Source organism: Vanacampus margaritifer, chromosome 9 (genome assembly GCF_051991255.1).
Source record: "Vanacampus margaritifer isolate UIUO_Vmar chromosome 9, RoL_Vmar_1.0, whole genome shotgun sequence".
Classification (NCBI taxonomy): domain Eukaryota; kingdom Metazoa; phylum Chordata; class Actinopteri; order Syngnathiformes; family Syngnathidae; genus Vanacampus; species Vanacampus margaritifer.
Window position 1 is genome coordinate 10,749,937 of NC_135440.1, and position 27,772 is coordinate 10,777,708.

General features: G+C 38.6%; 2 protein-coding genes and 1 long non-coding RNA gene across 3 annotated transcripts; 2 read left to right on the forward strand and 1 right to left on the reverse strand.

Annotated features, from left to right (window-relative positions):
* The first annotated feature begins 752 nt into the window (after positions 1–752).
* LOC144058480 (uncharacterized) lies at positions 753–23,517 on the forward strand. The gene is made up of 3 exons (XR_013295443.1): positions 753–898; positions 19,456–19,547; positions 20,397–23,517. It is a non-coding gene; the product is annotated as an uncharacterized LOC144058480 (long non-coding RNA).
* gprc6a (G protein-coupled receptor, class C, group 6, member A) lies at positions 5,128–18,823 on the reverse strand. Its single transcript, XM_077576954.1, has 6 exons — positions 18,595–18,823; positions 16,413–16,707; positions 13,316–14,110; positions 12,176–12,391; positions 11,927–12,050; positions 5,128–10,442 (listed from the first exon to the last, which is right to left on the reverse strand). The coding sequence occupies exons 1-6, from the start codon at positions 18,792–18,794 to the stop codon at positions 9,325–9,327; spliced, it is 2,748 nt and encodes a 915-aa protein (XP_077433080.1). The 5' UTR covers positions 18,795–18,823; the 3' UTR covers positions 5,128–9,324.
* A 2,198-nt stretch (positions 23,518–25,715) lies between the features above and the next one.
* Positions 25,716–27,741, forward strand: cnih4 (cornichon family member 4). The gene is made up of 5 exons (XM_077575526.1): positions 25,716–25,854; positions 26,237–26,305; positions 26,403–26,515; positions 26,679–26,819; positions 26,908–27,741. The coding sequence occupies exons 1-5, from the start codon at positions 25,786–25,788 to the stop codon at positions 26,933–26,935; spliced, it is 420 nt and encodes a 139-aa protein (XP_077431652.1). The 5' UTR covers positions 25,716–25,785; the 3' UTR covers positions 26,936–27,741.
* The last annotated feature ends 31 nt before the right edge of the window (positions 27,742–27,772 follow it).

Below are 27,772 nucleotides of genomic sequence, written 5' to 3' on the forward strand. Positions count from 1 at the left end.
TACAGTAAATACACATTACAAATTGTTATTGACACGCTTACTAACCAAACCATTTGAGTGATCCTGTACGACATCAATCCTCAACCACCGGCCAGTGGACTGTGGAACATTTGGAATTGGGCCGCACAGAAATTGAGCACAAAAAAAAGTTGTATTGATTATCACTGTCTGAAAGATTAAGACAGAAGACTGACTGTTTTATCAATATCTCTATGTACCTGTCTGTCTGCCTCAGCATATTTGTAATTGGGTTAATTCCAAAGTAAAAAATGTTGCATTACTTTAATATTACTACTTAACTCATAGTACATTTTTTGTCAGGTAACTAGAAACTATTAGAATACATCAAATACATTAAAAGTACATTGATACTGTCTTTTAATTCTGCTTGATTAATTTTTTTTCAAAATGCATCAAATTGATGCGTTTAAATATGAAGACTTTTTCCACTAAGGGCGCAGCCCCCCTATTTGTTGACACTCACAGTTCGCTTTAATGCATTTATTACACTGTTTTCTGCTTTTAACCCCCCGCACTGCTCTTTTCACACCATGCCTTAAAAAAGTAAGCCCACAAATTAGCTAAAAATAATAATAATTTTAAAAGAGAGAAACCAAATGATGAGCATACAACTTCAAATAAAATTGAATGACGTCAATCAAAACAAAATTATGTACACTGGACATACGAAGCGCAATTTGAGTCCATCCACATACAGTACATACATACAGAACGTCACCCACAGTTGCCATTTTGGAGGTTCGACACAATGTTTTACTGCCAGTCTTGAACCATGGAGAGAAAACAGAAAATTTGCCAGGAAGACAGCTGAGCTGATCTCACTGCGGCCAGATAGACTACCCATTCAACCAAGTTTGTTCTGAAGGCTTTATTGAAGGTAAGATTTAACACATAGCCATTACAAAATATGTACTAGCATGCACGCTATATCTCAGTTTTCAATTTTTACTGTTCAGTACTCTTTAGTAATAACTTTATAAAATATATATCTGACATTGTATATTTGTTCATTATTGCGATAGTAGTCTACCGGTGTATATATATAATATAAAAAAAAACACTTGAGAAATGTAGAATTCTTCCACCATGAGGCTAAAGTTCTAGGCAAAGTTGGTGCTGTATTAGCTAAAGTAAGCTACATTGGCAACTATTGCGGGTCATTAAACAGTCTCGGTTTTGTTTCCTCTGGACTAATTTGCGCACATTTAGATTGTGAGATATGTTTGAATTGTGAAGGGAGCATATAGTTGTTTGTTTATAGCCGCTATGTGATTGTGTTGTCTTATTGCCACTGTATCCAAAGTTTCTCAATGCTCTGTCAGCTTTTAGCCTTTATGTATCTCAGCACATCTAGGATAAAATTTATAACAGTGCTGAGTAACACTGGTGGTATTTTGGCTTCCTCTACTAGTAGTATTCTAGAGAATCAATGCCCAGGTACTTTTCTGTTGTATTTATACATTATACAATACGTTAGCATTTAGTCTTTAAGAACTGTTTCTTTTCAAAATTGTTATAATACAATTTTCATTTAGCCTACCGTTTAGGTTAAAAAAAAAATTCTCACATTCTTGCATATAACATTTTGACTTAATTATTCCTGTAAAATCACATCGATGATTTGTTTTCTTATCTACCTTATTCCTACGCTCCGGCGTTTGGTTTGCGTAGAAACTGTGCAAGTCCGCGTTCTGTGACAGTTACAGAGTTTACCAATGGGAAAAGTTGAGAACGGCAAGTTGGACACGGTGATTGATTGGTTAGCACGTCCGCTTCACAGTGCAGAGGACGTGAGATCGAGTCCGGGCTTTGGCCTTCCTGGGTGGATTTCGCATGTTCTACCCGTGCCTACATGGGTTTTCTCCGGGTGCTCCGGTTTCCTCCCACATTCCAAAGACATGCATGGGCGGTTAATTAAGCGCTCTGAATTGTCCTTAGGTGTGATTGTGAAGTGTGGATGGTTGTTTGTCTCTGTGTGCCCTCCGATTGGCTGGCAACCATTTCAAGGTGTACCCCGCCTACTGCCTGAAGCTGGCTGGGATAGGCTCCAGCACCCCCGTGACTCTTGTGAGGAATAAGTGGTTAACAAAATGGATGGATGGAACACCAGTTGTTGCAGTTTTTGCTTCCCATGGAAGGGGTAGTAGGATGGATGACATAAACAAAAGGCCAGCGACAAAGTACAGTCGCACGCTGTTGCTTCAAACGTGAGGCATTGAGCAATCTCAAAAGCTCTGAGGCAAATCAGTACCTACACAATAATAAAGTTGGTTACGTTTTGTTATAAGAGCATGTAGTTTGAAAAAAAAAAGTTAGAAAATTCTGTACTTTTTCTTGCAATATTTCAACTTCAGGAATACAACCTTCATCTCATTATTGATAAATATTTACTTCTGTATTTTAATTTTGGTCATTATAGTGGTACTTGGAGAACCAATTATTATTATTTGTTGTGGTGTTTTGTGTGAAAATATTGAGAACCACTGACATACAGTATAGACCAAAGATTTGGACACACCTTTTCATGCAATGCATTTTCTTTATTTTCATGGCTATTATGGACTATATGCCACGGAGGAGGCGGGACTTCCGACTTCCGGGTTGTAAAAAAGTCATCAGAATAAAGCAAACACATTAAATGAGATGTGTGTGTCTCCAAACTTTTGGCCTATACTGTAGATGATATTATTAACTGATTAGGGTTGTTGGGGGAAAATTTAACAAATGAAAATGAACATGAGTCGGCAGATCTGGTATTTCTGTTTCAAGCCTGGCTTGTCTCCCGTGGAGAACTCAACTGGAAGTCAGACTCTTGCTCCACCCCTCACAAACATTTAAAATTGTCGTGTTGCCTGGAGGACCGTTGGGTTGCGAATGGGGAGAGGGGTGGTCGTGGTCTGGCTGTGATTGACAGCAGCAACTCACTAAGAAGCCGTTTAAGGAGGCGTGTACGAGAATGAGCCGGTGGGTGGCTGGGGCGACTACGTCATGCGGAACAAGTGACGTAGTACCTATCGTCTCATGTAATGAGAGGACAAACAGGCAAATTCAGTTTATCCCAGTGTGTTACCTGAAGATGGTGCCAAACACACGGTTTTTGCCCCAAATTCAAGCTTTCAACAAACATGCACTAAAATGTCAAAGTAATGACCAGGATATATAGACAGCATTTGTAGACACCAGTTTATCAGCAAAAAAAAGTTGAGTGGCGTTGAGTTATCCTTTAATGTCGGAAATGTACAATCGTTATCCAAATTCACATGCACATATGTTCATGCCCACTTCAACCTCTGAAAATATCAAAACAATTGCCCCAATATATTGGATGTTATGGCCGTTGTGTTTTTCTCTCCATTAAAAAGGCTTAACATCTTGATCTAAAAAAACAACAACCTAAAACTGTGATCAATCTTAACCAAAATCTATATGTACATCTGTACAATATACCCACATAAATTTCTGAAAATATGAAAATGATTGCAAAAATATTTGGGATTTTATGGACAGAACATCTTCCTCTCCATTGGTGCTCATTACAGCTTATTGTCACTTAATGAGAAAAATGCTTAATGTCCATAAAATGAAAAATATTGAGACATCATTTTGATCATTTAAGCGATTGATGTGGGCAAAGGTAGAGATCTGTACGTGAATTTGGGTGATTATTGGTCGTACTTGTTTTTTTTTTTAAGCATTATCTCATTCACTGCCATTGACGGCTATTGACGTCAAAAAATCATTTTAACTATTTCTATTAGTTATTTTTTTTTTTACTTTTATTAACAAGGGTATGAAAACCTAGAAAAAAAATGTATTGTACATTTAGAAAATATATAAAATTTGTGATTAATTGTGAGTTATTGAAGTCATGCGATTAATTACAATTACAAATTGTAATCGCCTGCCGCTCCTAATTTTTTATAATAATAATAAAAAAATGTCTAGGTTTTCATACTCCTGTTAACAAAAGTGGAAAAATGTAAACTAATACAAATAGTTAAAATTAATTTTTGATGTTTATAGGCGTAAATGGCAGTGAATGAGTTAAGCGACGTTAAGCTTTTTCTCTGTAGTAAACGTGTATGAAAAGAAAAAGGCTTAATGCCCATAAAATCCAAAATACTGTGGTAAATGTATCAATATTTTCAGAGGTTGCAGTAGGCATGAACAGAAATGTGCAGGTCAATTTTCATGACGATTCACAGCGGTTTTCTGATATTAACTGACATTAATCTTTTTTTTACATGTTCCGGTACATTAGATTGTCCCCAAACACATGGTGGACAAACAAATACTGATTATGTCATCGAAAACTACCTATTGCACTTTTGTTCCGTTAACAAGTGGAGCAGCTCCCGGCGTTTCACATTCAGAGGTTTGTGATAAAGCCACGGGGTTGGGCAGAGGAGTGTGCGGGAAGTCTATTTGTGTAGCTCCTGTCTGTGGAAAAACATTTAAATAATGTGTTAATTAATTTGATTTACCACTCCCTTGTTCTTTACTCTTATACCTCATTCCATCACAACAGCTGTATGCTAGTTTCTCATTGACGGAAAAGCTCGTCTTTACCTTTCCTTGACATGACAATGAAGTGGAATAAAGTAGATATCCTGCATTGTATGCAGTCTGTCTGACAGCAAAAAAAGTGACAGCGAACAGTAGCAGAGGCCAAAGGTAACAGCATCACTGAATCTTTTACATACCACTAGCAGGAGCTGTACCACACTTTTGAATCGCTGTCTTCATGTAAACAAACTAAAAACCGCTAAAGTGAGTGGAATTACTTAATTGTCTCTCACCAAGGCACTGCACCGATTGACCTGGTTGTCCCAAACCTTTGTCCCATTTAAAAACATCTATGCTGTACATTACAACAGCAGAACATTTTTGTAGTCCTCCCCGGCTTCCCGTCCCTGCTCTTTAGACATTTCACAATTTAGCTTTTGCTTGCATATTGTTTGTCCCAAATTCCCTGCAATTGATTAGCGATCACTCAAGAGTATACAAACATCTCCTGCACTAAATCATCTAAGATTGGCTCCAGCTCACACGCAGCCATAATGAGGACACACGGTAGAGAAACTGAATGGATGGAAGACAACTATAAGCTTTTTAATTGACATCATTTATTGACATACCCAAAACTTAGATACAACAACATCTCTACAAATCTGCACAAAAACAGCATTTATGGCATTTACACACAATAATAAATGTTAGCGAGTACATTCAAGTGGGAACAGGCCAGTCAAAGTGGACTACAGGGACTAATAGCTGCAACATGAGAAGCAAAAAGAAACTTTGACTTTGTCTGTTCCCTCACACGCGGTGCATTCAAGGACAGCTAACAACACTGGGCATCTCAATCACAAAACACCGTCAATAAATTAAACCCAGTTGCCTAAGTAATACTTTCATTGCTTTTGCCTGGCCACAATAAAAATTGAATAGGGACGTTTTTCAGCGAATAATGCAGCTTAGGTTACCTTCAAAAATCCACAAACAGGTGAATTTGTGAATGCCGAACCACAAATATGCCGGGGTTCACTGTATATCAAAGAAAAAGCTGCACATCACTGAATATTGCACATATAAGTGAATACATGCGAAACATTGCATAATTAGCATCAAGCGTGATCGTTTAGCTGCAGCAAATTGTGCTGCTGAAGCTAATCGTACCATAAAATATATCCTTTTTTTTTTGGGTCACAATTCAATGTTCTCAGTGTGATACGGGCTTAAAGGGCAAGTCAAGTCAAAAAATGTCTTTACAATAATGTGTGCCCCCACTAGTCTAAACACGATATCCTAATTACCGGTAATATTGTGTTTGTGGAATAGGAATTAGGCAGAAAAATCCACCCGTTTTAATCCATCTCGGAGGGCCATGTTGCCACTTTCTGTCAACTGAAAATCATATATCAACGACCAATCACCTTTTTTCTGAGTTTGGTCATGTGACGTTCCCAAGCTGAACCATGATTGGTCATTACCTGAGCCCTGAGCAAATGTGACGTCATTTTCAGTCAACATCAAGTGGCAAAATGGACGCCTCCTGAGATGGATTTAAACAGGTGAAATTTGCTGCTTAATTCATATTCAACAAATGCAATATTTATCAGAATACCATAGTTTAGACTACTAGTGCTGCATAGAACATATTCTTGTAGAGATTTTTTTTTAACTTGACTTAAGTCAGTACTTAATTATTTTTTGTTTGCCAGAAGAAGAAAATATTCCGTGCCCCCCAACTCTCCGTCGCGACTATAAATAACATAATTTATCCATAAAATTGTTGTAAGTACACCGCTGCAGAGAAGCTAACACTCCTTTAGCACTCTCTGACAATGATAACAGCACTGCCACCTACTGCAGAGAATGTGCAATTACACTTTATTCAAGTACGGTATAATACGGGGCCTAAATGTCATCATAAGCACTAAACATTATATTTTAAGAATTGTATATCAAAACCCCAATCATTACATCATTTTACAAATAATTCTTATTCCAACAGAAAGTAAAAAGAAGCACGGGAAAACCCCAACAGGTTGTTCTTTGTTAAATGTGATTAAGTCTTCAACCAAGAGAAATCATTCTTGGCTCTGATATCTCATTTCAGCTTAATTACATTTAGAAATAAGCGTCACATTTCTGTTGAGCTTGTAGAGCAATTAACTGCCTGCATACCGTAAATGTTGACCTTATGTTTTATTATTATCAGTTTTTGGAGGGTTTGTTGCAAAAGCACCACTTCCTCATATGTGTCTTCTAGAACCACTAATGAAAGGACAATAAATGAAAGTGATTTTATGGAATTTGTGGAGGCGTAACTATAAAAATGTTTCTTTCACCCCCTCCATGTGCTGTGTCTTTGTCACACAACCAGACTGACAAGTTTGCAGTTGGGGCTTTTCGGTGTGCGTGAAACTAGACGACATGCCGCACCTGGCTGTTTATGTTCTTGCTCTGACAAACCAGCCGTCCTTTTGAATGAATTCATTGTTTTCAATCTGATTTCCCATGTATGGGAAAAAACACTTCATTTATGTCTTCATGTCATCAAGATAACATGATGGACACAAGTAGGTTAAAAGATTAAATCCCTTGTGCACGCACCTGAAACGTTCAAACATGGAATGCCTCACGTGTTGACACTACCTTTTGTTTTTATAGTGACCCAAAAAGATGTCCCTCAAACTAACACATACATGAGCACAAATATTAGATAAATACCTCATCATTTATATATCACCCGAGACTAGTATTTCAGTGGGTGCCAATTTTATGTGGATTTTCGCTATTCATGGGCCGGCACAGTCCCTATATGTACGTCATAAATATCTTGCGCAATACTCTTCTTTAACTCCTCCCACATGGCAATGTAGCGAGATTTGTTCTTCATGAGTTTAAACTAATACTATTTACTGTTTAATGCTAACCATAATTTTACCCTGCAACACTCGTATACTTTTGAATGAACTCATGCAAAATGGTCTAAAATGACACTCAGCGCAGACTAGTGAGCCTAATTTGGATCAGCACCAAAATTGTACACATTTATAGGCATCTGCCTCCTGCATTGGCCTTAATTATGCAATTAACTATTCACAAAGAAAAAATAAAATAAAATAAATAGATGTGCACCTTTATCTAGTTTATGGGTTCTATATACTGCGCATACTATAGGCTCATGCCCCACTTCTACATCCTTCCAGAAATAGTTAAATAGTTGGCTATATTGTGCAAGTACATGATGAATATGTAGCCTCTTTGGCTTGGATGCAAAGGGAGTGACACTTAACTCTAAAGTAACACTTAAAATTAATTATAGAGCCTAAGGTTAAATAGAGCAGTGGATGCAAGCAGGTTTACACTCAGAGCTGCCCTTTACTTGTGCCATCATCAGAAACAAAACATTAGTAAGAAGGGCTATCATTTTTTGGGGCGCTGAACTCCATTGTTGTTGTACATAGCAAAAATATTTGGGTATTATAAAGTTCTCCTTTGCATTGCCAGGATTTTTAAAAGTTGTGCCAGCGTGTCAATCAGACAACTATGCCACTCCGTGCAAACGTGATCCAGTGACAATTGTTTCTGATGTTCAGTACTCAGTTTGTCCACATTCCTAAATGCCAGTCAACGTCAACATTGTTGTGAAGACATTCAGGGCTGCAGTGTCTTAACACTAATCCTTCGTGACCCATCTTCTAGCGTTTTCATACTGCGTGTTGGAAATATATCCATCTATTTTCTATATCGTAAGTCAATCTAGGACACATGTAGGCAAACAACTGCTCTCGCTCACACCTATGGACAATTTAGAGCAGGGGTCACCAATTTGGCTGCCTGTGGGAACCAGATAGCACCCAAGAACCACATGTGGACTTGTTCTAAAAATAGCTCACCAGTGAAGTTATCCTTTGAAAATGTTAATATATGCAGAGATATACAGAAACAAAGTGTAGCATAATGATATTTATGGTTCCTAAATGTTAAATTATTGTGATAATTATTGTCAGAAGTCATGAACGTATGCAGCAAACTGGTAGCCCTTAATTTGCATTATTCAGTCCCCTAAAAGTATCTCTCTTCCTCAAAAAGGTTTGTAACCCCAGAATTAGGTTACCAAGTATATTTATGCAATGTCGAACCGGAGGACCTGGAGAAAACCCATGTGTGGGTGTAATTTTAATTAATTGGGGAAACTAGTATGCATCCCTGATGGCGCAATCTTCCACTTACGCTACGTATTACGCTTGGAGAGTTCAAGGCTATTGTAAAGGAACGCGTAAAAAAATGCTATTGGGCGATGTGACTGTTTTTAAAGTTTTAGCAAATTTGTTGAATTTATTGATAGTATGATGAGGATTTTGTGTATACATATATATTGTTGTTTGTCTTAAATTGTTGTAACGATTGTGTGTTTTTGTTGCGCCCCTGTGGCCAGGTCACTCTTGGAAAATAGATTTTTAATCTCAATGAGTTTCTTACCTGGTTAAATAAAGGAAAGAATGAAAGCTTGTCTCACCGCCTGAGCTCACTTCCCACTCAGCAACAGTGAGAATGTGAGCGTATTTTTGGCTTTGTGCTGTAAAGCTTCATCCCAAAGTCCAAAACATGAACAATGTGCTTCAAATTTATTCTCGGAATAAGAACAGATGGAACAAAAGCACTGTACTTTTGAATCATGAATGGGACCAAAAACATTCGGACCCACTTTCAGATATTTGCATGTCCACGTTACTTGGTAACACCCTCATGAGATAGCTAATGGTTGGACAGTCTTTTGCCAGGGAGTATCTAATAGCTGAGGCTTCTTTTGTGGGAACTGATTTGATCAATTAATTTTCTATTGCCTCTGTATGAAATTTTGAAACTGTCTCTGTCTCTGTAGTTTTTCCCCACATCGGGCTTGACGTAGTCGTTTTGGGGCGAGGAGGACGGTGAATGTATGTCATTTTGCTGATAGCTGTGCTGTTTTTCTGACACTGAACTTGAAAATGAATCTGTACATTTGACATTATACTGATACAGCTTCTCCCTGAAAGCACTGCTGGTGTTTTGGGCTTTCCTAAAGAGGATTATGTAGCACTTTGGGAAGAAATGACAGCCTATGATGCCGTAGTTGGAGATGAGAATGACCACCATTTCCACAGCTGCGAGATACTCTCCAGTTGTTGTGATGTAGATGGGGACAAAAATTACCCAGGAGATAAGATAAATCAACATGCTGAAGGTAATGAATTTCGCCTCATTGTACCGCTCTGGTAATTTACGCCCCACGAAGGCACAGACGAAGCAAACAAAAGCCAAAAGTGCGATATACCCCAGCATCACACCAAAGGCCAGATTGGATCCTTCATGACAGTTTTTCAGCATAGTTTTGGGCTGCAAAATAATCTGCTTATAAGGGCTTTTGAGGACCAGCCAGCAGATGCAAATGACAACCTGCACAGCTACACACGCAACCACAATCAAGTAGGACTGGTAGACTTTACTGAGCACTCCCTGCATTTCTATATTCAACTGGAATGCCAGAAGGATCTTCAAGGATTTGACCAGGATGCAGGACACGCATACAGTGAAGCTGATGCCAAAGAGAATTTGCCTGGCTTTACACTGGAGGAAGCCAGGCTCGCCGACAAACAGCACGGCACTGATGAAACTGACAACCAAAGAGTACAGGATGACCTGGCTCAGGGGTCCTCCGGCCGCTCGCACCACAGGAGTGTCTCGCTTATGGATGAACAATGCTGACACCATCAGAACCAGCAGGATGCCCAGAGCGGAGAACACCAGAAGGGCAATGGCCAAAGGGCTATGCCAGCTGAAGTAGAGGGGAGTTCTGGGCAAACATATAGAGCTTCCGAGAGGAGACCACTCTGTGTCTTTATCACAGCTCAAGCATTGGTCCATATCTGGAAGAATGAAGGGGACACACAAGGATACGCAAGGAAGTCAGGTAGTTCATTTAAAACAGATAATAACAATGCGCAAACAAGTGTGTGAAAATATGTTCTAGTGTTACCTTCTAGCTACCGTGCATTTGCTTTTCAAAGAGCACTAATTGTCACCTTCAACCTGACAAACTCTAACCCTGACTGCAGCTTGGAGTAGCAGACAGAGTTCACTCGCACGACTTAATAGGGTTCGGAGCCTGGAGCAGGAACGTAAAACACGAAATCGAAAGCATGATTGCGTGCGAACGTAACTAAGCTGCTTTCATAAAAGTCATTCAGTTCAAACCTACCCCACCAACGTGCAAAACAGGTAGCAGTGAGCACTGAAGCTAATGTTAGCATCAACAGCTCTAGTATAGCAAGGCTAGTTTAATTGTCTCCGTGCCAGAATGGAAGAAGAGAATAAATACACTAAGAAGTCATAATCTGTTCAATGTATGAGCACATTCCAATCAACTATATAATGTGTGTTTATTGCACTTCATTTGTTAAATATATTATCAACTAACTAACTCAAATCAAACCAAAACACACCCAAAATCTGATAGTTTAAACCAAACAGATTTTGATTTTCATGAAACTTTCTGTACCTGTCGGTAGTGATGGCGCAACACTAACTCTGAAACGGTAGGCAAATCGGAACAGTTGTTTGGGAGCTACGGCCCGCCGAATTTGAGTATTTCCGACAAAAGGGGGTGTGGCTGCCTCCTTTGAACCCTTGTATCTCAGGAACTACTGGGTCAATCTTCACAAAACAGTTATTGTTGGAAAGGGAATTCAACAAAGACTCTAAAAATACTAAAATCATTTAGAAGATTGGTGCATATTTAGTAACTTAGTTGACCTTGAATTTGACCTTGTGGATCACGTGGCAATTGTTATTTTTTTAAATCATGAAATGTAATCTCTCATATGTTCTCTAAAGTTTTTTTTAAAGCAATTTCCATACCCTCAAATATTTATTAAATATTCATTGAATGTTGACTATTCAGACTATTCATTAAAAGTTGAATATTCAATCCGGGCCCCTTTTTGCCGTAGCTCCCGAAGCACTGCTCTGGTTGACCTAAAATTTGAGATTAGCGTTACTATCAACAAGTACAGCAAATTTCATCCAAATCAGAGGAATGCCAACAAACAAAGTTTTTTGTGTCTGGAGACAGAATATTTTGTTACTCTTGTTTAAGAATCTAGATAACTATTTAAAGCTCATAACAAAAATAGTACCTTAAATGTACCGTATGTCCTGTTCTATTCAGATCTGATACAATAGAGTTGAACTGCATATTGCAGCACACTACTGTGACATGTCTCATAAACAAAAACACATCTAAAAAAAGTAACTTCTCACTATGTGCACGTGTGTCTTGCTTTAATCAATTTTGTGGTGTGTTGGCCGATATAAGTGGAAAGATGTCCTGTGTGTGCGGCTAATTACTTGCCTGTGTCGTTGGAGTAGTAATTCTCCGTACAGTTTATGCAGTCATAACAACAAGTGTGTTGACCCTCCGATGTTTTCTTGAGCTCCCCAGGCATGCAGCTATTGGAACATTTTGAGATTACGCGCTGGAAGCAAGGAGAAACCATATAAGCACTTATGCCAACATATACCAATACTATATTCAGTATGCTGCATACACTGTGTGTTTGTGTATACGAAGCGATATGGTGGCAGCAGGATGAGGGCCCACCTCCAAGTCTTTAAAAAAATCCGTGTTGTTGTTTTTTGTTGGGGTGAAGGTGTTGCTTTGTGGATTGTACTCAGCCACAATGTCGTGGACGTCAATTTTCCCATCGCGTACCTTCCATAAGGCCACATCATAACCTTGGTTGATGTCGCCTTGGTTGTCAAACACGTGTGTCTCGCCATTACTATCAAATTCATGCATCCGAAGAGCTTCCAATACCTGCAGAGGAATGAAAACTTTAAAAATTTCAATTTACGGTTGTTGTCAGGTTCTGTTTTAATTTTAGTTTAGATTTAGATCTTCGTGTGTGTGTGTGTGTGTGTGTGTGTGTGTGTGTGTGTGTGTGTGTGTGTGTGTGAATGGGAGCCATTTACACGTCCCAAATCAAATTCCTTGTGTGTCTTCAACTTGACAGATTGTTTATTTAAAACAGATGTAGATTTGGAACCAGGAAATAGAGAATAAATACATACTGACATGTTTTGTTTACCATAATCCCAACTATTGATAACCCGTTTCATCACTTGTTCCAAGTGCACGTTTAATCATTTCAAGTATTTTAATCTCTAAATGTTTTGTACTTTGTATTTCGGGGAACCTATTCTTTGCTTCCTTATTAACTCATTCACTGCCATTGACGGCTATAGACGTCAAAAATTCATTTGAACTATTTCTATTAGTTTAACTTCCCCCCACACACTTTTGTTAACAAGAGTATGAAAACCTAGGGAAAAAAGTATTGTACATTTATAACAGATATAAAATTTGTGATTTAATCGTGAGTTAACTAGTGAAGTCATGCGATTAATTACAATTAAAAATTGTAATCGCCTGACGCCCCTAATTTTTAATAATCTTTTATTTTAATTTTTTTAATTATGTCAGGCGATTACATTTTTTAATTGTAAATTGTAAAAAAATATGTATATAGGTTTTCCTACTCTTGTTAACAAAAGTGGAAAACAATGGCAAACTAATAGAAATAGTTCAAATGAATTTTTGACGTCTATAGCCGTCAGTGGCAGTGAATGAGTTAATAATGCGTTTTCCTGGCAGCTGTTATCTACCAATACTTTTTTTTTTCTATTTTGGCAGTCACGTCAGAGGTGTAGGTGTAATATAGATTGATTGACAATACCGTACCTCCCAGGGCTGCAGGTTGCCAGGGGTTGTGCAATCTCTGCTCCTGCAGAGAGTTGCTATAGCTTGAGCAGTGGCGGCCACAGCCAATTCGACGCTCAAGATTGTGGCCGGGTTAATGCTTTTTCTGATGACCTTCACAACTTCAGATGCCACGCCAGAAACGTCGCTGTCGTTCATCAGCGTGAACAATTCTTCCAGGAAGGTGTTATTCCATGTGTCGTTATATCCCGTCGCCTCCAGCCTGTCCAGATACTTGTTGAAAGATGACATGTTTCCAGTTTTGAAGTTGAAGCCCACAACCTGTCCCATGTCTTTGAGGATTTGGACATCTTGCATAGAGGCTGTGGTGGACCAACTGTCACTGGCTAACCACACTCTTTTCATGTTCCCTATAGTTTTCCCTTTTCTCAGAGTTTCATTCCTCATTTCCTCGTAAAGGTCTTTCATGTGAACCCCCTTTGTAAAGGACACAATCACCTGTGCCTTTGGATTTTGAAAGATAGTTTGGACGGTCTGCCTGAGAGCAGTGCGCAACATCTCGCCCGTGGCGGTGTGCGGAATGATGGATCTGAATGCTATACAGATTCCATTTTCAGCTGCTTGAGCTGCAAACTGCTCAAGTGCTGAACGGCCATAATCACCATCCGAGATGACCATTCCCACCCAGTTCCAGCCATGGAGATCGATGAGTTTGGCCATGGCAGCTGTCTGGTACTCATCATTTGGAACCGTCCTCAGGAAGCTGGGGAAGCGGAGCTTGTCACTCAGAAGCACAGCTGTTGATGAATAGCTGATCTACAGACACAAAGTGCAGCGTTTGTTATCAGGAAATGAACAGGTTGAACATGTGCATGAAAAAAATATTATAATTTGCGATTTTCAACAAAAATTGCTGCACTCAAGCTCAATTTGATGTATAACTGTCAAATTAGCAATACAAACATCCCCCTTTATAAATATTAGTTTTAAAATATGTTTATTATTGTTGTTATAGTATGGAGTGATTTTTAAACTGCACGGTCACACTGAAGGGTCTTCAGAAGCACTCACATTTGTTTTAGAATATCAATACAATATACAATGCAGTTAAATTTTCTTCATTTTGGCATTGTAAAGTAGCAGGAATGATATTGTTAGAAGTATTAGACAACACATTTTGTAGAGAAGTGGTGCATAGCCCAAGATAGAAGATTGAACTGTTTGTGCTGCCTGATGCACTGTAGTGTTCATTTTATCAGCCATTTTTAAATTTAGTGTCAGTTTGAGTCCAGTTTCAATCACGCTTGTTTTTATCAGTTAGCCAACCTCATCCCGTTTTTATTTAGTCCATTTTTAGTTGACTATAAATCTAGCATTTTAATCTGTATTTTAGTCCAAGAAAATATAATTTTATTCATCAACAAAAACTGTCAACGTTATAATCTAGTTTTAGTCAGGACAATCATTTTACGCCTGTATTTTTTTATCTGCAGGTATGTTGAACATTTTGGATCTAAAACTATTTCACAAAATTTTTTCCCTCATCTTTTTGATGAAAAACAACTTCACTTACAATTACAGTATGTCGGCAAGTGGGAACTATGCCTCCATGCTATAATAAGATAGTAAGTTAGCCAGCATTAGTTAGCGGACGGATTAACATTAGTGTTGGAACGTTATAGCCGTTGAATTAATGTTGCGTTAAAAATATATTTAAAAAAATTTAACCTTTCACCGTAAATCCAGCTCCTGTCTGTCCCATGTGTTTGTGCATGTTGCACTTCCTAGCTGCAAATTTGAAAGCGGGTGTGTCACTGTGTATCAAATGACAGTGTCACGGTGACACATTAGCAGAGATTTTACAAAATCATATAATTTCCGTCTCTTTTCATGAACTAAAATGTCCACAGATTTTAAGTCCAATTTTTATTAAGAAAAGTACATTTTTAACTCGTCTTCATTAGTCGACGAAAATGCATACCGATTAAGTCCCAGTTATTGTTTATTAATGAGGATTTTGGTCTAGTCTAGTCTAGTTTTAGTCCGGTGAAAAATGTGTGTTGACAAAACTATTTTTGTTTATTTTTCGTTGACGAAATTAACATTAATGCACCCATTTGGAGATCCTAGGGCGTTCACCGGCACCATTTTGGGTGCACTCTGATTCTGAATAACCGCTCGGCACATCTCAACAATGCTCCGTTTTATTTTATTATTATTTTTATTACAGAATTATCAGTGGGGGAAAACTGAAGGTATTGGACTGTCCAAGTTATTCTTGAGACTTAAACCCCATAGAGCACCTACAAAAAAGGAGGCTAAAGGGCACAGAGTAAATTTGACTCTATTTAGAGTGGGACCAAATAGAGTCAGTTTTAGAGTAATATTTACACTTGTAAGAGAATAAATAAAGAATTGAAAAAATAAAAGTCACTCAAGGGTTGAGGAATGAACTCACGACCTTTCGCTTGGGAGACAGCCGATCTACTCCCCAAGCCACGCAGCTCCTGCTATGTGCCAGCTGGAATTTTCCTAACTCCAAGAGAGCAATAATGATGTTTTTGGTCTCCTCTTGGTGATAAGCAAAAAGGAGGAGGGGCATAGCTCACGTGGCAGTGTGCTCTCTCCCAAGATGAAGGTCGTGAGTTCGTTCCTCAACCCATAAGTGAATTATTTTTTTCAATTCTTAATTTTACTCTCTTCCAAGTGTAAATATTAGCCTACTCTAAAACTGAGTCTATTTGGTCCCACTCAATAAATAGTAAATAGAGTCAAATTTACGCTACAGAATTTACTGTGCACCTAAAAAATAATAATCTGGAAAAGCACCGCAAACCAATAGTAGTCTTCCTCTCTGTTCCAATATTTTTTGTCCGCTAAATAATTTGGTGTTTTGTTTTGTCTAACAGATGCACATATGAACACATAGAGATAAAAACAGTTGATCAAACCAAATATTTTCAGTGTACAGCAGTTAATAAAAGTGATTTTCCTCCCTGTTCTAATACTTCATGAGTGGATTGTTTACATAATAAAAAAGTTAGATAAAAGGACCAACAGTAAAAAAATAAAATAAAATAAAAAGTACATGTTTTTTTAGTAAAAACTCAAAACTTACTTGTGGAATCATGTCGATGGCTAGTTGCCTGGCCACAACAATAGACATTTCAGAAAATGCAGAACCCAAGATGGCGACAACTGGTTGATCACATGTGGAGGAGGCATGTTCCGTTCCACACTTTGCCTGTTCCAGGAAGTCAGCTGTGGATCTCAGACCAGTGCTGACATCACTGCAGGAGTCTTGGATCCGGTAGCCCAGAGTGATGTTAAGATCCATCAGTAAAGGAGATTCATTCATAACATCAATCGTGTTGATCATGGCTAGCAACAGCGCCACGGCTCGAACGGATAACCTGTGTGAAGAACAACATTTATTAATTTGAAAGAATTTGAAATACTGCAAAACAATCCCGATGTGACTGAACTGCTGCCATTTTATGCATAGAACACTTTTCAGGGGTTTAATATTAGTACAGTTGACATAATTGTGAATGCTGTATATTTATACAGTATTTGGAGCCCCTACTGCATTTTTTCCATGGAGATTTTTTGCCAGGACTTCACTGACTTGGCCATCAAAAGTCTTAATTTACTTCTTTGATTTACAATTTTTATCACCATATTTTTCGATTCCCGTCATTTTGAGTCAGGTTATCTCTGTTTTCATCTGTCCTACAAAATTCAAGATTCCAGAACATGGCAGGCCTTTTTAGATGCTTGATGCCAAAGACAAGTCTGGCTTTCCTGTTGTTGAACGTTACCAGTAGTTTGCACCTTATTGTCAAGGCTCTATTATTTATATTTATTAACGTATCTCTGTTACCTTCAATTGATGCTATAACGAGTTTTAAAAACTATTAAGTGATATACTCTACATCATCCACTATAGTTAGTTACTGTGAGAAACAAATTCAGACTTTTCAAGGCAAATGAGTTAAATGTTGTACAACTGGACACAAAGTGTAGGCGAGACGACACAAACAAACATTTAGGTTAAGATGGTTGCATTTCGAGGCCTGGCAAAGTATCTACAGCTGATGAGGATACTCGTAAATTGGTGATTGGTCCACAGGCTCCAAACTTCAGAAAAAAATGAACGTGCTGGATTTCACTTTCCTTTCTTTGATCCTTCCTCGGGTCTCCTGACAACCTCACGACTCTAGCTGGATTCTGAAGTATGCGGTTTAGATGGACGTTATGGGATTTTTAATAGGTTTTAGGTGAATTAATGAGTACACACTCACATGCACACGCACACATGCACACACACGACCGCACATGCACATACTCACGCACATACAAAAAAAAGAAAAAGAAAAAAAGAGAGCGAGCAATGATGCCGAGCTTTCTCTAGAAAAGAAAATGGAAAAAAAATAGAAAAAAATTCACATTCTTTTCAGCCAATTAGTAAAAATTTCAGGTGTATTTAGAATTATGTCAGTTGAATATAGCGGTAGTAATAAAAAGTGAACGTAATACCTCAATAATAAATGACATTTTTGTGAAATTTCTTACATTTTAGATGAGTTTGTACTTCAATGCCATACTTCTAATCTACAGTATTGTGGTGGTGTGAATAGGGGCAGCTCATAAAAACTATCACTGTCAAACTATTGTTCTACCTAATGTCAGTAGAGTTAGCAATGAAAACATTTTAGACAATGGAACTTTTCGTTTCAACTGTAAAACCCAGTTTCTAAACCGAACACAAACTCTACCTTGCCTAATCTTTCATAGAGCGTACACGGATTGACTTGAGCGCTCACAAAACTTACATATTTTCACGTGCGATCGTTGAATACGAGTTGACTCATAAACAGGTTGTTGTTGTTAGTGTCAATTATTTTATCATAGTCACAACATTACCACATAAACATTGTAATGACATCGGTGGATGTAAAAATGTTGAAGGTTGCATCAAATATTCTACATTTAGAAAGATTTTTTTTTTTTAGTGCAGTTTGTTTGAGTCATGGAGGCATTAAGTTAACGATATGTTCATAACTGTAGTTTTAGGTAGCAGAGGTCTACAACTATTGAGCGATGTATATTTTGATTATCTCAATTAGTTACATGAGCAAGTCAAAAGCATTATTAACAGCTAACTGCTAACATAATTATCTTTGTAAAAACAAATTCAACAAGTGAACTAAAACGGATATCAGAATGAATCAAAATTAACATTCAGGGTGATTAATTGTGAGAAATGTAGTTAAACATTAAATTTCTACTGAACTCACCCAAAACACGTGCGAGGCTGGGGTTCAAAGGAGCTTTGATTTTTTTCAACACCTCTATGGATGGGGAACATTCCTCCTATGATGACATGTCCTCTGGCTGTCACTCCTGGTGCTTTCATATCATATTCCGAGGCCCCTTTCCCCAAAATAATACAACAAAGGATGACAAACAAATACATTCCAGACAAAACCTGTGCCATACTTTGTGTCCTCTCCTTCCCTCCCGTTCTCTCCCAGACTCACTTGCACCTCTTTACCTCAGGCAGGGTGATGCATTTCTTTTTAAGCATCATTGTTGCGGCCAAGAAAACCACTCCTCTGTCTTCGTCATGATCAGATCTCTGTACTCGTTTCCTCTCGGGAGGCCCCGCCCACTCTTATGTGACTCAATGTTTCAGCAACATATTTCTTGTTGGGCATAAATAAACTTCAAATGATTATAGGTCATAGCGGCCAACTTTCTGTTTGAAAGTACACCATTAACATTTCAGTCATACTTCAACAACTCCATATAATTAATTTTTCATATCTGATACTGTGTAAAAACATGGGTGTGGTGCATCTGAAACTCAAATGAATTACAGTTTTTTGCATTACAAAAAAAAAGGATAATTATACCAATGTATATGTTACATAATATATCGAAATACTTTGGGGCAGTGTGGTCGACGATTGGTTAGCAGGTCTGCATATGTGGAGTTAGCATGTTTGCTCAGTGCTTGCTTGGGTTTCCCCACATTCCAAAGACACTTGTTAGGCTATTTTGAGTCTCTAAATTGTCCATACAGTAGGAGTGAATCTGAGTGTGAATTAGTTTATTTTTATCTTTTTATTCATTGCCTGTTTTTCTTTTTCGTCTAGGAGACTTCCTGTTTGGGTGCTGTTCACCATTCAAACGTGATTGTTGGTGACGTTTGACTCCATGTCACCAATCTAACAGAGAAGAAGTGCAGGTACACCATCTTGTCACACACACACACACACACACACATCAGTTCCAATAAGCAAAACAATCCTGGCCTGGCCTCACATTAAGTACATGTTGTTTACATTTAAGTGTACGACAAGTTGTCTGTCCAAATATGAAACTTTCAGCCTACAAAAGGTCAACGTCTAAACATGAGAAAGTTGTAGCAAATTGTAGATAATTTTTCTACTGCTGTTTTCTTGTTTTGGCTGCTAACAGTTTTATGTTATGGGCGTTTTTTAGAGTAGACACAAACACACACATTTTAGGTACCATAAAATATAACTACTAAAAAGCCTGAAATTTATCAATAAACAACAAGAAGCTCCTTCATTCGGTTATTTCGGTGAATAAAGGAAACAAAATCTGTTCTTGTCTTCTAGTTAATATGATGGACGTCCTATGCAGAGTGCAAAAATAACAAATTCCACTGGTTTATTATTATTATTATTATTATTATTATTATTATTATTATTATTATTATTATAAAGACCTTGTTTGTTTTAGTTACATCCATCGATCCATCCATTTTCTGAACCGCTCAAGTTAATTATTACTACTTTGTACTTGAGTCCGATTATTCTTTTTTTTTTTTTTTCCTGGAGAGCTCAGTATTGTTCATTCGGTAATTTTACCGATTTGACATGTCATTATCATTGCTCTCTCTTTTTTTTTTTATTATTATTATTATTACAATTTATTTTTATTTTATTTTGTATGTGGGTGAGAATGTGTATGTGCGTGTGTGCGTGCGAGTGTGTGTGTATTCATTAGTTCACTTAAAACCTATTAAAAAATCCCATACCGTTCACCTAAACCGAACACTTCCGACCAGAGTCGTGAGGCCGTCAGAAGGACCAAAGAAAAGAAAGGAAAGTGAAATCCAGCACCGACCAGACATCACCCACCACCCACCGGGCCACCAACCAGAGTCCTTCACCAACCCCAGAAATATCCAAATTCCAACAAATCAGGGAGACCTCAAGAGACCAAAGGAGAGACTAAGGAAAGGAAGGAAGGACAGACGAAGCAGAGTGAGATCCACAGACACCAGCCTCCACCGATTCAATGACCTGAGGAAGAAGCAGATTGTGTCTGAATTCGCTCCATCCAGGGAGAGCCCCGCAACGCAACACCCCACAAGAGACCCAGGGAACGGCCAAGACGCATCCGCCACCCAGCAGCCAACAGAGGGGCAGACCCGCCACGCCCAGCCAGGGGGGGACAGCACCTATAGAATTAAACCACTGGCATGCAGTGAATCCGAATATTAACCCTTAGTGCCCATTGGAGGGGAATCTTGAGGAGTTGGTGATTAAGGTGTCGTTTGATGTAGTCTGCTCGATCCTGTTGGCAGCAACTGGTTTCCTGACTATAAAAACACAACCATTAGTTACAAATTGCCAAATACAGAAACATCATTGTAAGTTATCGCGATGTGGTGGCTCTCGCTAACAGGCAGAATTAAGTAACCAGATTTAGGTTAAAATATTCTATATACGTAGACCATGTTTCTATAAATTTTGATATTTGGTTTTTATTTGAGGCAGATATTTTTTCCATTAAAATGTGATTTATGAGGAGGTTAGACCATTGGCCGATATTCAGAGTTTGTTTATTTTTCCAATTAACAAGAATTGTTTTTTTTGCCATAGTAAGGGCTACAAGTGTAGATTGAAATTGTTTATGTGGTAAGTCAGTTGTTGTTAGGTCGCCTAGCAAACACAAGTTCGGAGATAAATGTATCCTACTGTCCAAAATAGCGGAAAGTTTTTCTAAGACTTTAGTCCAGAAATACATAACCGGAGTACATAACCATAAAGCATGAACATAAGTGTCTGTAGTGTTTTGTAAACATTGGAGACAAATGTCGGAGTCTGAGAGTCCCATTTTCTTCATCATATATTGAGTAATGTATGTTCTGTAAATAATTTTATATTGGATGTACTTTTAAATACAAGTTTGGACTAATCTACCCAGCTCTGTTTATTGGCCACCTAAGATAAACAGATCCAATGCTGTCACAACATTTGCTGTTACAAAGACAAGTTAATGCAAGCAGCAATAAGAATCCCTCGCATCCCCTTTTGCCATCCTTCTTTGTCAAAATGTTTTTTTAATACAAAAGCCTAAATTAATGTTTGTTGCTTATGTTGAAATATATGTAAATTGTATTTAATAATGAAAAATTTTATTCAATTATCCACAAAAAGTTAGGTTTGTGAATTCTCCAAGTTATCCAACTTTGATTCTATACATCACACACAGTGCCACGCGCACACACACTTACAAAGTGTTGCAATTTAAAGCGGCTCATCGAGATGTCTCAAAAATGTTCTGCAATTGTAACGTGTGGTGGCTGAAATAAACACTGGATGTACACACAATGAAATCCTTCTCAATCAACACCTCTGGGCGTGGTAGTGATTTGTCATCAACAGAACGCCCCCCCCCCACCCCCCGGCTTGTATTTTGCCATTTTGTTGTGTTTTGCCATAAGAGGGACGTTTCTGGGCGGAAAGTCAATGTTTACCCCTCCAGCCAATCACAGAGCAGAAACGGTCAAAACTTAAGACCCCACCTTTAAAAGAAACCAAAAAACAGTTGGCTCGGCACCACCACGCGTCACAATAATCGTACGCTTCCATGAAGTCAAACACATTGACGACCAAAACGAAAAAGCGCTGTACATGCTCAGCAATAACAAAGAGGCGCCACCCTGTGGCGCGGTGCCACACTGTGGATTGTTACACAATGCCGAAAAATTGAAGGACGCAAGGGCCACTTAAGCAATCTTTAATTTATTAAAGATGCTAAAACCAATTCTTTACACAATGCTACATTGTTTAGATTAGCGATGTTCGATAGCACTTGGTTTCAGACTGATATAAATACGAGCACTCAACTCTTGAGTAGTCACCGATACCAATTCCAAGTACCGATATTACTTACAATTTTAAGGCCATTATATTCAAATTTAGCATTTTTCTGTAAAAATGCATGAAATTAATGAACATTTTCTGTTCTTATCATTTCTAGTTCCTGATTGTAAAACAACCACAAGAAGGCAGCCGATACCGGTATCGGCCCTGTCAGGAGTACCGATACCTTGAATTAAGGCTAGGGATCAGCCCAATCCCGATGATACTTGGTATCAGTACTTGCCCATCCTTAGTTTAGATATTGTCGTTATTTTGAAAAACTGTTATGAATCAGCTTTCTGTTAAAGGTGACAAAACGAAAGAATGAAAGATTTTCCAGGATTATAGGATGGTCCCACTAGAATAGGTTTGTCCCTGCAAAGAGTCATCATATATCCACATTCAGACCAAAATGAGAGGAGTTGCTTGAGGATCATGTGACATGTTCAAGAATTGGACATCGACACAGAGGAGAACGTAGAGGAAACTTTACTCAATGTTGTAATTTTTTAAAATAGCTTTCTATGCTCTGTATAAAAAACAGTTTAATAATAGATTAATAATAATAGGCCTAGTGGTAGCAGTGGTAGTCACACCCATGCAGCATTTTAGCTCGTGCCAAATCTTAGTTCTAGTATTTGCCGCGGGCCATTCAAAAGTGCACAACATGCACAAAATGATAGTTTGTACTAGAGATGGTCAAATGAAACCGAAACCTCCAAACTTGTGTTAGCATTCCTGAATCGCACTGCTTCGAAAATAGTGTTTCAGAGCTTGTCTCGTTCTGCTGATACCATATGACCCATTACGTGCGTGATTTGTTGTTCGAAATGGTTTGGTGACTGTCACCCGTTTGACAGGTTGTTTTGGCGCTATCACCAAACTATTTAGTGTGTTACTAATGGTGACCACTGTGAAAAGTGACTTTCAAAACTTTGGGCTCTTGGAGATACGTCTTCCGGCATCATCAGCGCCACGAGAACACATATTTTCAAAAGCCAGAAAAATAGTCAGCGGGAAAATGAGCCGCTTAATCTGCTGTGGAGAATGTGTTATTTTTTTAATAAAAATTGTAAATACATCCCTGTGGCCTGTTGTTATTATATAATATAATATAATTGTCAATAATACATTGATCACTATCATATCTATTTAACTTTTACTGCTGAAAGATAAGCGTGAGTCTCTTGAGTGACATGGTTGCTTTGACTTCTTTCGTCCACTAGATGTCCCCAATGTTGCTTTCACTAAAGCACCAAAGCTCCGAATCTGGTTGGTCGCAATGCGCTCTTTGCACAAATCCACTACTTCCTGAACTCAGTACAAACTGATTAATCCAGGTGTGCCTGACCTCAGTAACCACAACGACAATGGAAAGACACACCTGGATTAATCAGTTTGTCCAATCATCAAAGACAGGAAATGTAGGAGTGGTATTGAGTTCAGGAAGTAGTGGATTTGTGCAAAGAGCCCTTTTGACGGAAAATCTCAACAAAGCTTCACCCGTCCATCGCTAGTTTGTACACCTCAGAGGTCTCAATTATCAAATAGTTCATAGTATTCCTACTAAAGGTCTACATATGCACAGGTGCCACCACAAAACCTATTAAACACCCATTTACCACGCACACAGCTGTGTTTTTGTATAAAATGGGGGCATAATGCATTTCCTAGCCCCTCCCCCTAAAACCCACCATCAAAAATGATTTCCTACCCCCATTCCTTACCCTAACCTCAACCATAACCCAATTCAAACCTAAACTCTAAAACCAAGTTGTTAACCATCATAAAAAAAGGTCTGAACTTGTGGGCTTCCACCAAAATGTCACCACAATTTCAAGTCGGTCCCCACAATGGTAGTTAAACCTGGAAAACACGCCTGTATGGGCCCCACAATGTTGCGATGACAAAAGTACACACACACACACACACACGCCTGTAATTTTCCCGTGATCACAATACAGCACTTGGCAAACTTGCAGGTGGATCCCGCCCTCTGCACGCCCAAATTTAACCATATATGGTCAATGCAAAGCAGTACAGGAAACAAATGAGCTACACCTGCCAAGAGCAACTCGTGCCAAAGTGCTTTTTATAGATACAGTGGAAAAAAGGTAAAGAATAGCGGTTGTCAGCTTTGGCAGCCGAGCAGACAAAGAGAATATGACAGGAAGGACAGAAGGAGAAATAAAAAAAAAGGATAGGCGGCCCTTGAGGGACCGGAAGTGACACCTGCTCTAGAGTTAAAAGCGGTAAATCCAAGAGTTACCTGCGGGGGTGGCTCGAGGATTTTTATTTTTTTCTCCCTTGGGTAAAGGGGGGCTTGACAACTACATGGGTGTCTGCGAAAATATGTTTTAAATACATTTCCAGAATATAAAAAAAAAAATGCTTGAGGGGTTTTACTATACAACATAATATGGATATGGGTTCAACCAGACGTGTATTTAGCCCATGTTGGGGGGGTGCTTCAGCAGTATATATATATATATATATATATATATATATATATATATATATATATTTACAGTATATATATATATATATATACATATATATATATAATTTTACTGTGTGTTCTTTTTAACAAGCTAGAAACTTATAGCTATAATATATATAAACAATAGCATTTAAAAGTAATATAAAGTTAAACAACAAAAATACAGTACACCCCCCCATTTGATTGAAAATGTTTTGATCCACCTCGACCCCTCCTCTCCTGTAATCCATAATCGAGCAGCCCTACCAGGTAGGCAATAAAAAAGTTGTAAAGGATTTAGTCTGTATCAGTCTTGTTTCCAATTTCACAAAGGTTTTTAAGCAGTGCCTGACCAATCCAAGATGGCAACGATTTTAAATCTAAGTCAGTTCTTTAGAATTACAAGATGCACTTCTATTTTGTTTTTTCATTTGGTGTGATAGTACGGTATTCGCATTGGCATCAGCTGATACTGCATAGCCGGGTGTCGGAGTCAGTATCAGCTAATTTGAAGGTAAATTGAGACCAGCGGTGTTTCAGAATACAGTGACATTTATGTTTGGTAAATTGTGAATGTTTCCAATGTAAAATATGTGCCTTGGTCAAAGTTTGCAAATGTTTTGAACAGCTAAAAAATCTGGCAAACCTACTTGAATGCAGTAACTAAGTATTTGTACTTCGTTACTTCCCGCCCCTGGCTTTGAGTCTGTAATCGTTGCTGTAGTGTTCAGTCGAGTTGTCCAATGATGCTCGTAAATGCTGCGTTGCCACCCCCGGCCGCAAGGTGGCAGTACGTATTTTGTCCCGGTCTGGTCGTAACAAAGATGGACGCCGCTGTGTTTATTCTGTCGCTGATCGACTGTTGTGCACTGATTTTTCTAGCGGTCTATTTTGTATCCTTTGCTGTGTGTGTTTCCTTGTACGCACGAGGAGCCATTCTTGTAAGTTAGTACCGAGTCAAAAATGTATGTGAGTTTCGTCTTCCTAAATCGGCAAATGGGCAGAAAAACGAGCTACCGTGCTAACACTTTAGCCACCTTGCTGTTTCCGAGTAGAGTTTGAAGAAGGTCGGCGGCATAACAAGTCGCTGCAACAGAAAAAACAAGTTAGTTATCGTTGGAAAGTAATTTGTTTTGCTCGGACTACGATCAAGCCAATGTTTATTTACGTTGATTTAATTTCAATTTAACATGTCGACTTAGTACTACTTGTAGTCTGTTGCTCTTCACATCTGATTATTTATATTGTTTTACGTCACCTTGACTCAAAGGTCAGATTATCACCTTGTCTGATTTAGAATGCGACTACATCAACGCCAGAGCATGTTGCTCGAAACTCAACAAAGTAAGTCTGCATGGTTTCTTTTGGGACAAACTTCCTGAACAAGTGACATTATACATGCGCATGCGCAGTACATCTCAATTGTTTATTGTATGTTCAGTGGGTAATACCAGAGATGGTTGGCCAGTGTCTGTCCACGGTGCTGATGTTGGTCTCCACACACTGGTTCGTCTTCTTACTCAACCTTCCTGTAGCAGCTTGGGACATTTATAGGTAAACCGGTTTCCCATTTAGCTGTAAGAGAACACTATACGCATCGTGATTATTTACTGAATTGCAGCGAGAACGATGCATCAGTTAGCATCACAACGTTGTGTTGGCGTGTGTCTTAATGTTGGCAGCATGTTGACCGTGCTCACCACTGTTGCGTGTGTAGATACGTGAAGGTCCCGATGGGCAACATGGGCGTGTTCGACCCCACGGAAATCCACAACCGGGGGCAGCTCAAGTCCCACATGAAGGAGGCCATGATCAAACTCGGCTACCACCTACTTTGCTTCTTCATTTATTTGTACAGGTAGATGAGCACACGCAACACAATCGCAGGTTGAAAATGCTACGAGAGCTTGAACATGAACGCGCATCGTTGGTTTCTGTTTCGGCAGCATGATTCTATCCCTGATCAACGACTGAGCTCGTCGCACTCCCGGATTGAACGTTTCCTCCTCCCATCCTGTGCCTGTGCTGAACACGTCAAATCTTTCCAAAATGCTCTCCTGATAAGTTCAATCATGTGTGCTGAAAGCATACTTTCATAAAAGAAATAATTTGCATCTGATACAAAAGTATCAGAGCTTTACAAAAAAAAAAGAAAAATAGTCAAATGCCTACAAAAATCTTGTCAAACTGGTGCAAGGGGAACATTTTTTTCATAAAATAACTCAACAAGTTCAACTGTCCTTATCTTGATGCAGAGGTACAGTATAGACTTAATAATATTTTGACTTTATTCTATTATAAAGCCTAAATATTCAAGCTAGTGCACTGAGTCTGTCATTCCTGTCATTCACCAAACATTTTCAACTGCCCGGCTCATAGTCAGACATGCAAATCATCAAACATCCTGTTTGCTTTCAACAATGCAGTCATTATGCTAAATGAACAAATGGCTTGTCCCGACCTTGTGTGAACTCTCATTCTTACATTCCTCCATTCGAAGGTGTACTGTATCTTCCCGTGTTGTTTGTTTCTCATCAGAATGCTGCACTTGTGCAGTCACCTCCATTTTAAAAGGCTGCAGTGCGTTTTGAAACGACTCCAATGAGAGGCACGTGTGCGGATAATGGAGCCGGTGATGTCACTGTGTTAACTGACATGACTGCTGGTCAGCTTGATGGCTGCTTCTCAAAGTCTTTGTAGCAGTGTTGTTTTTTTCTTGAGATTTTGAGTTTCATAAATAAAACAAAAAATGCAAACAAATGTGTCTTCATCTGCGTACGTTGGGACTATGAAATCTTTTAACTTCTCAAA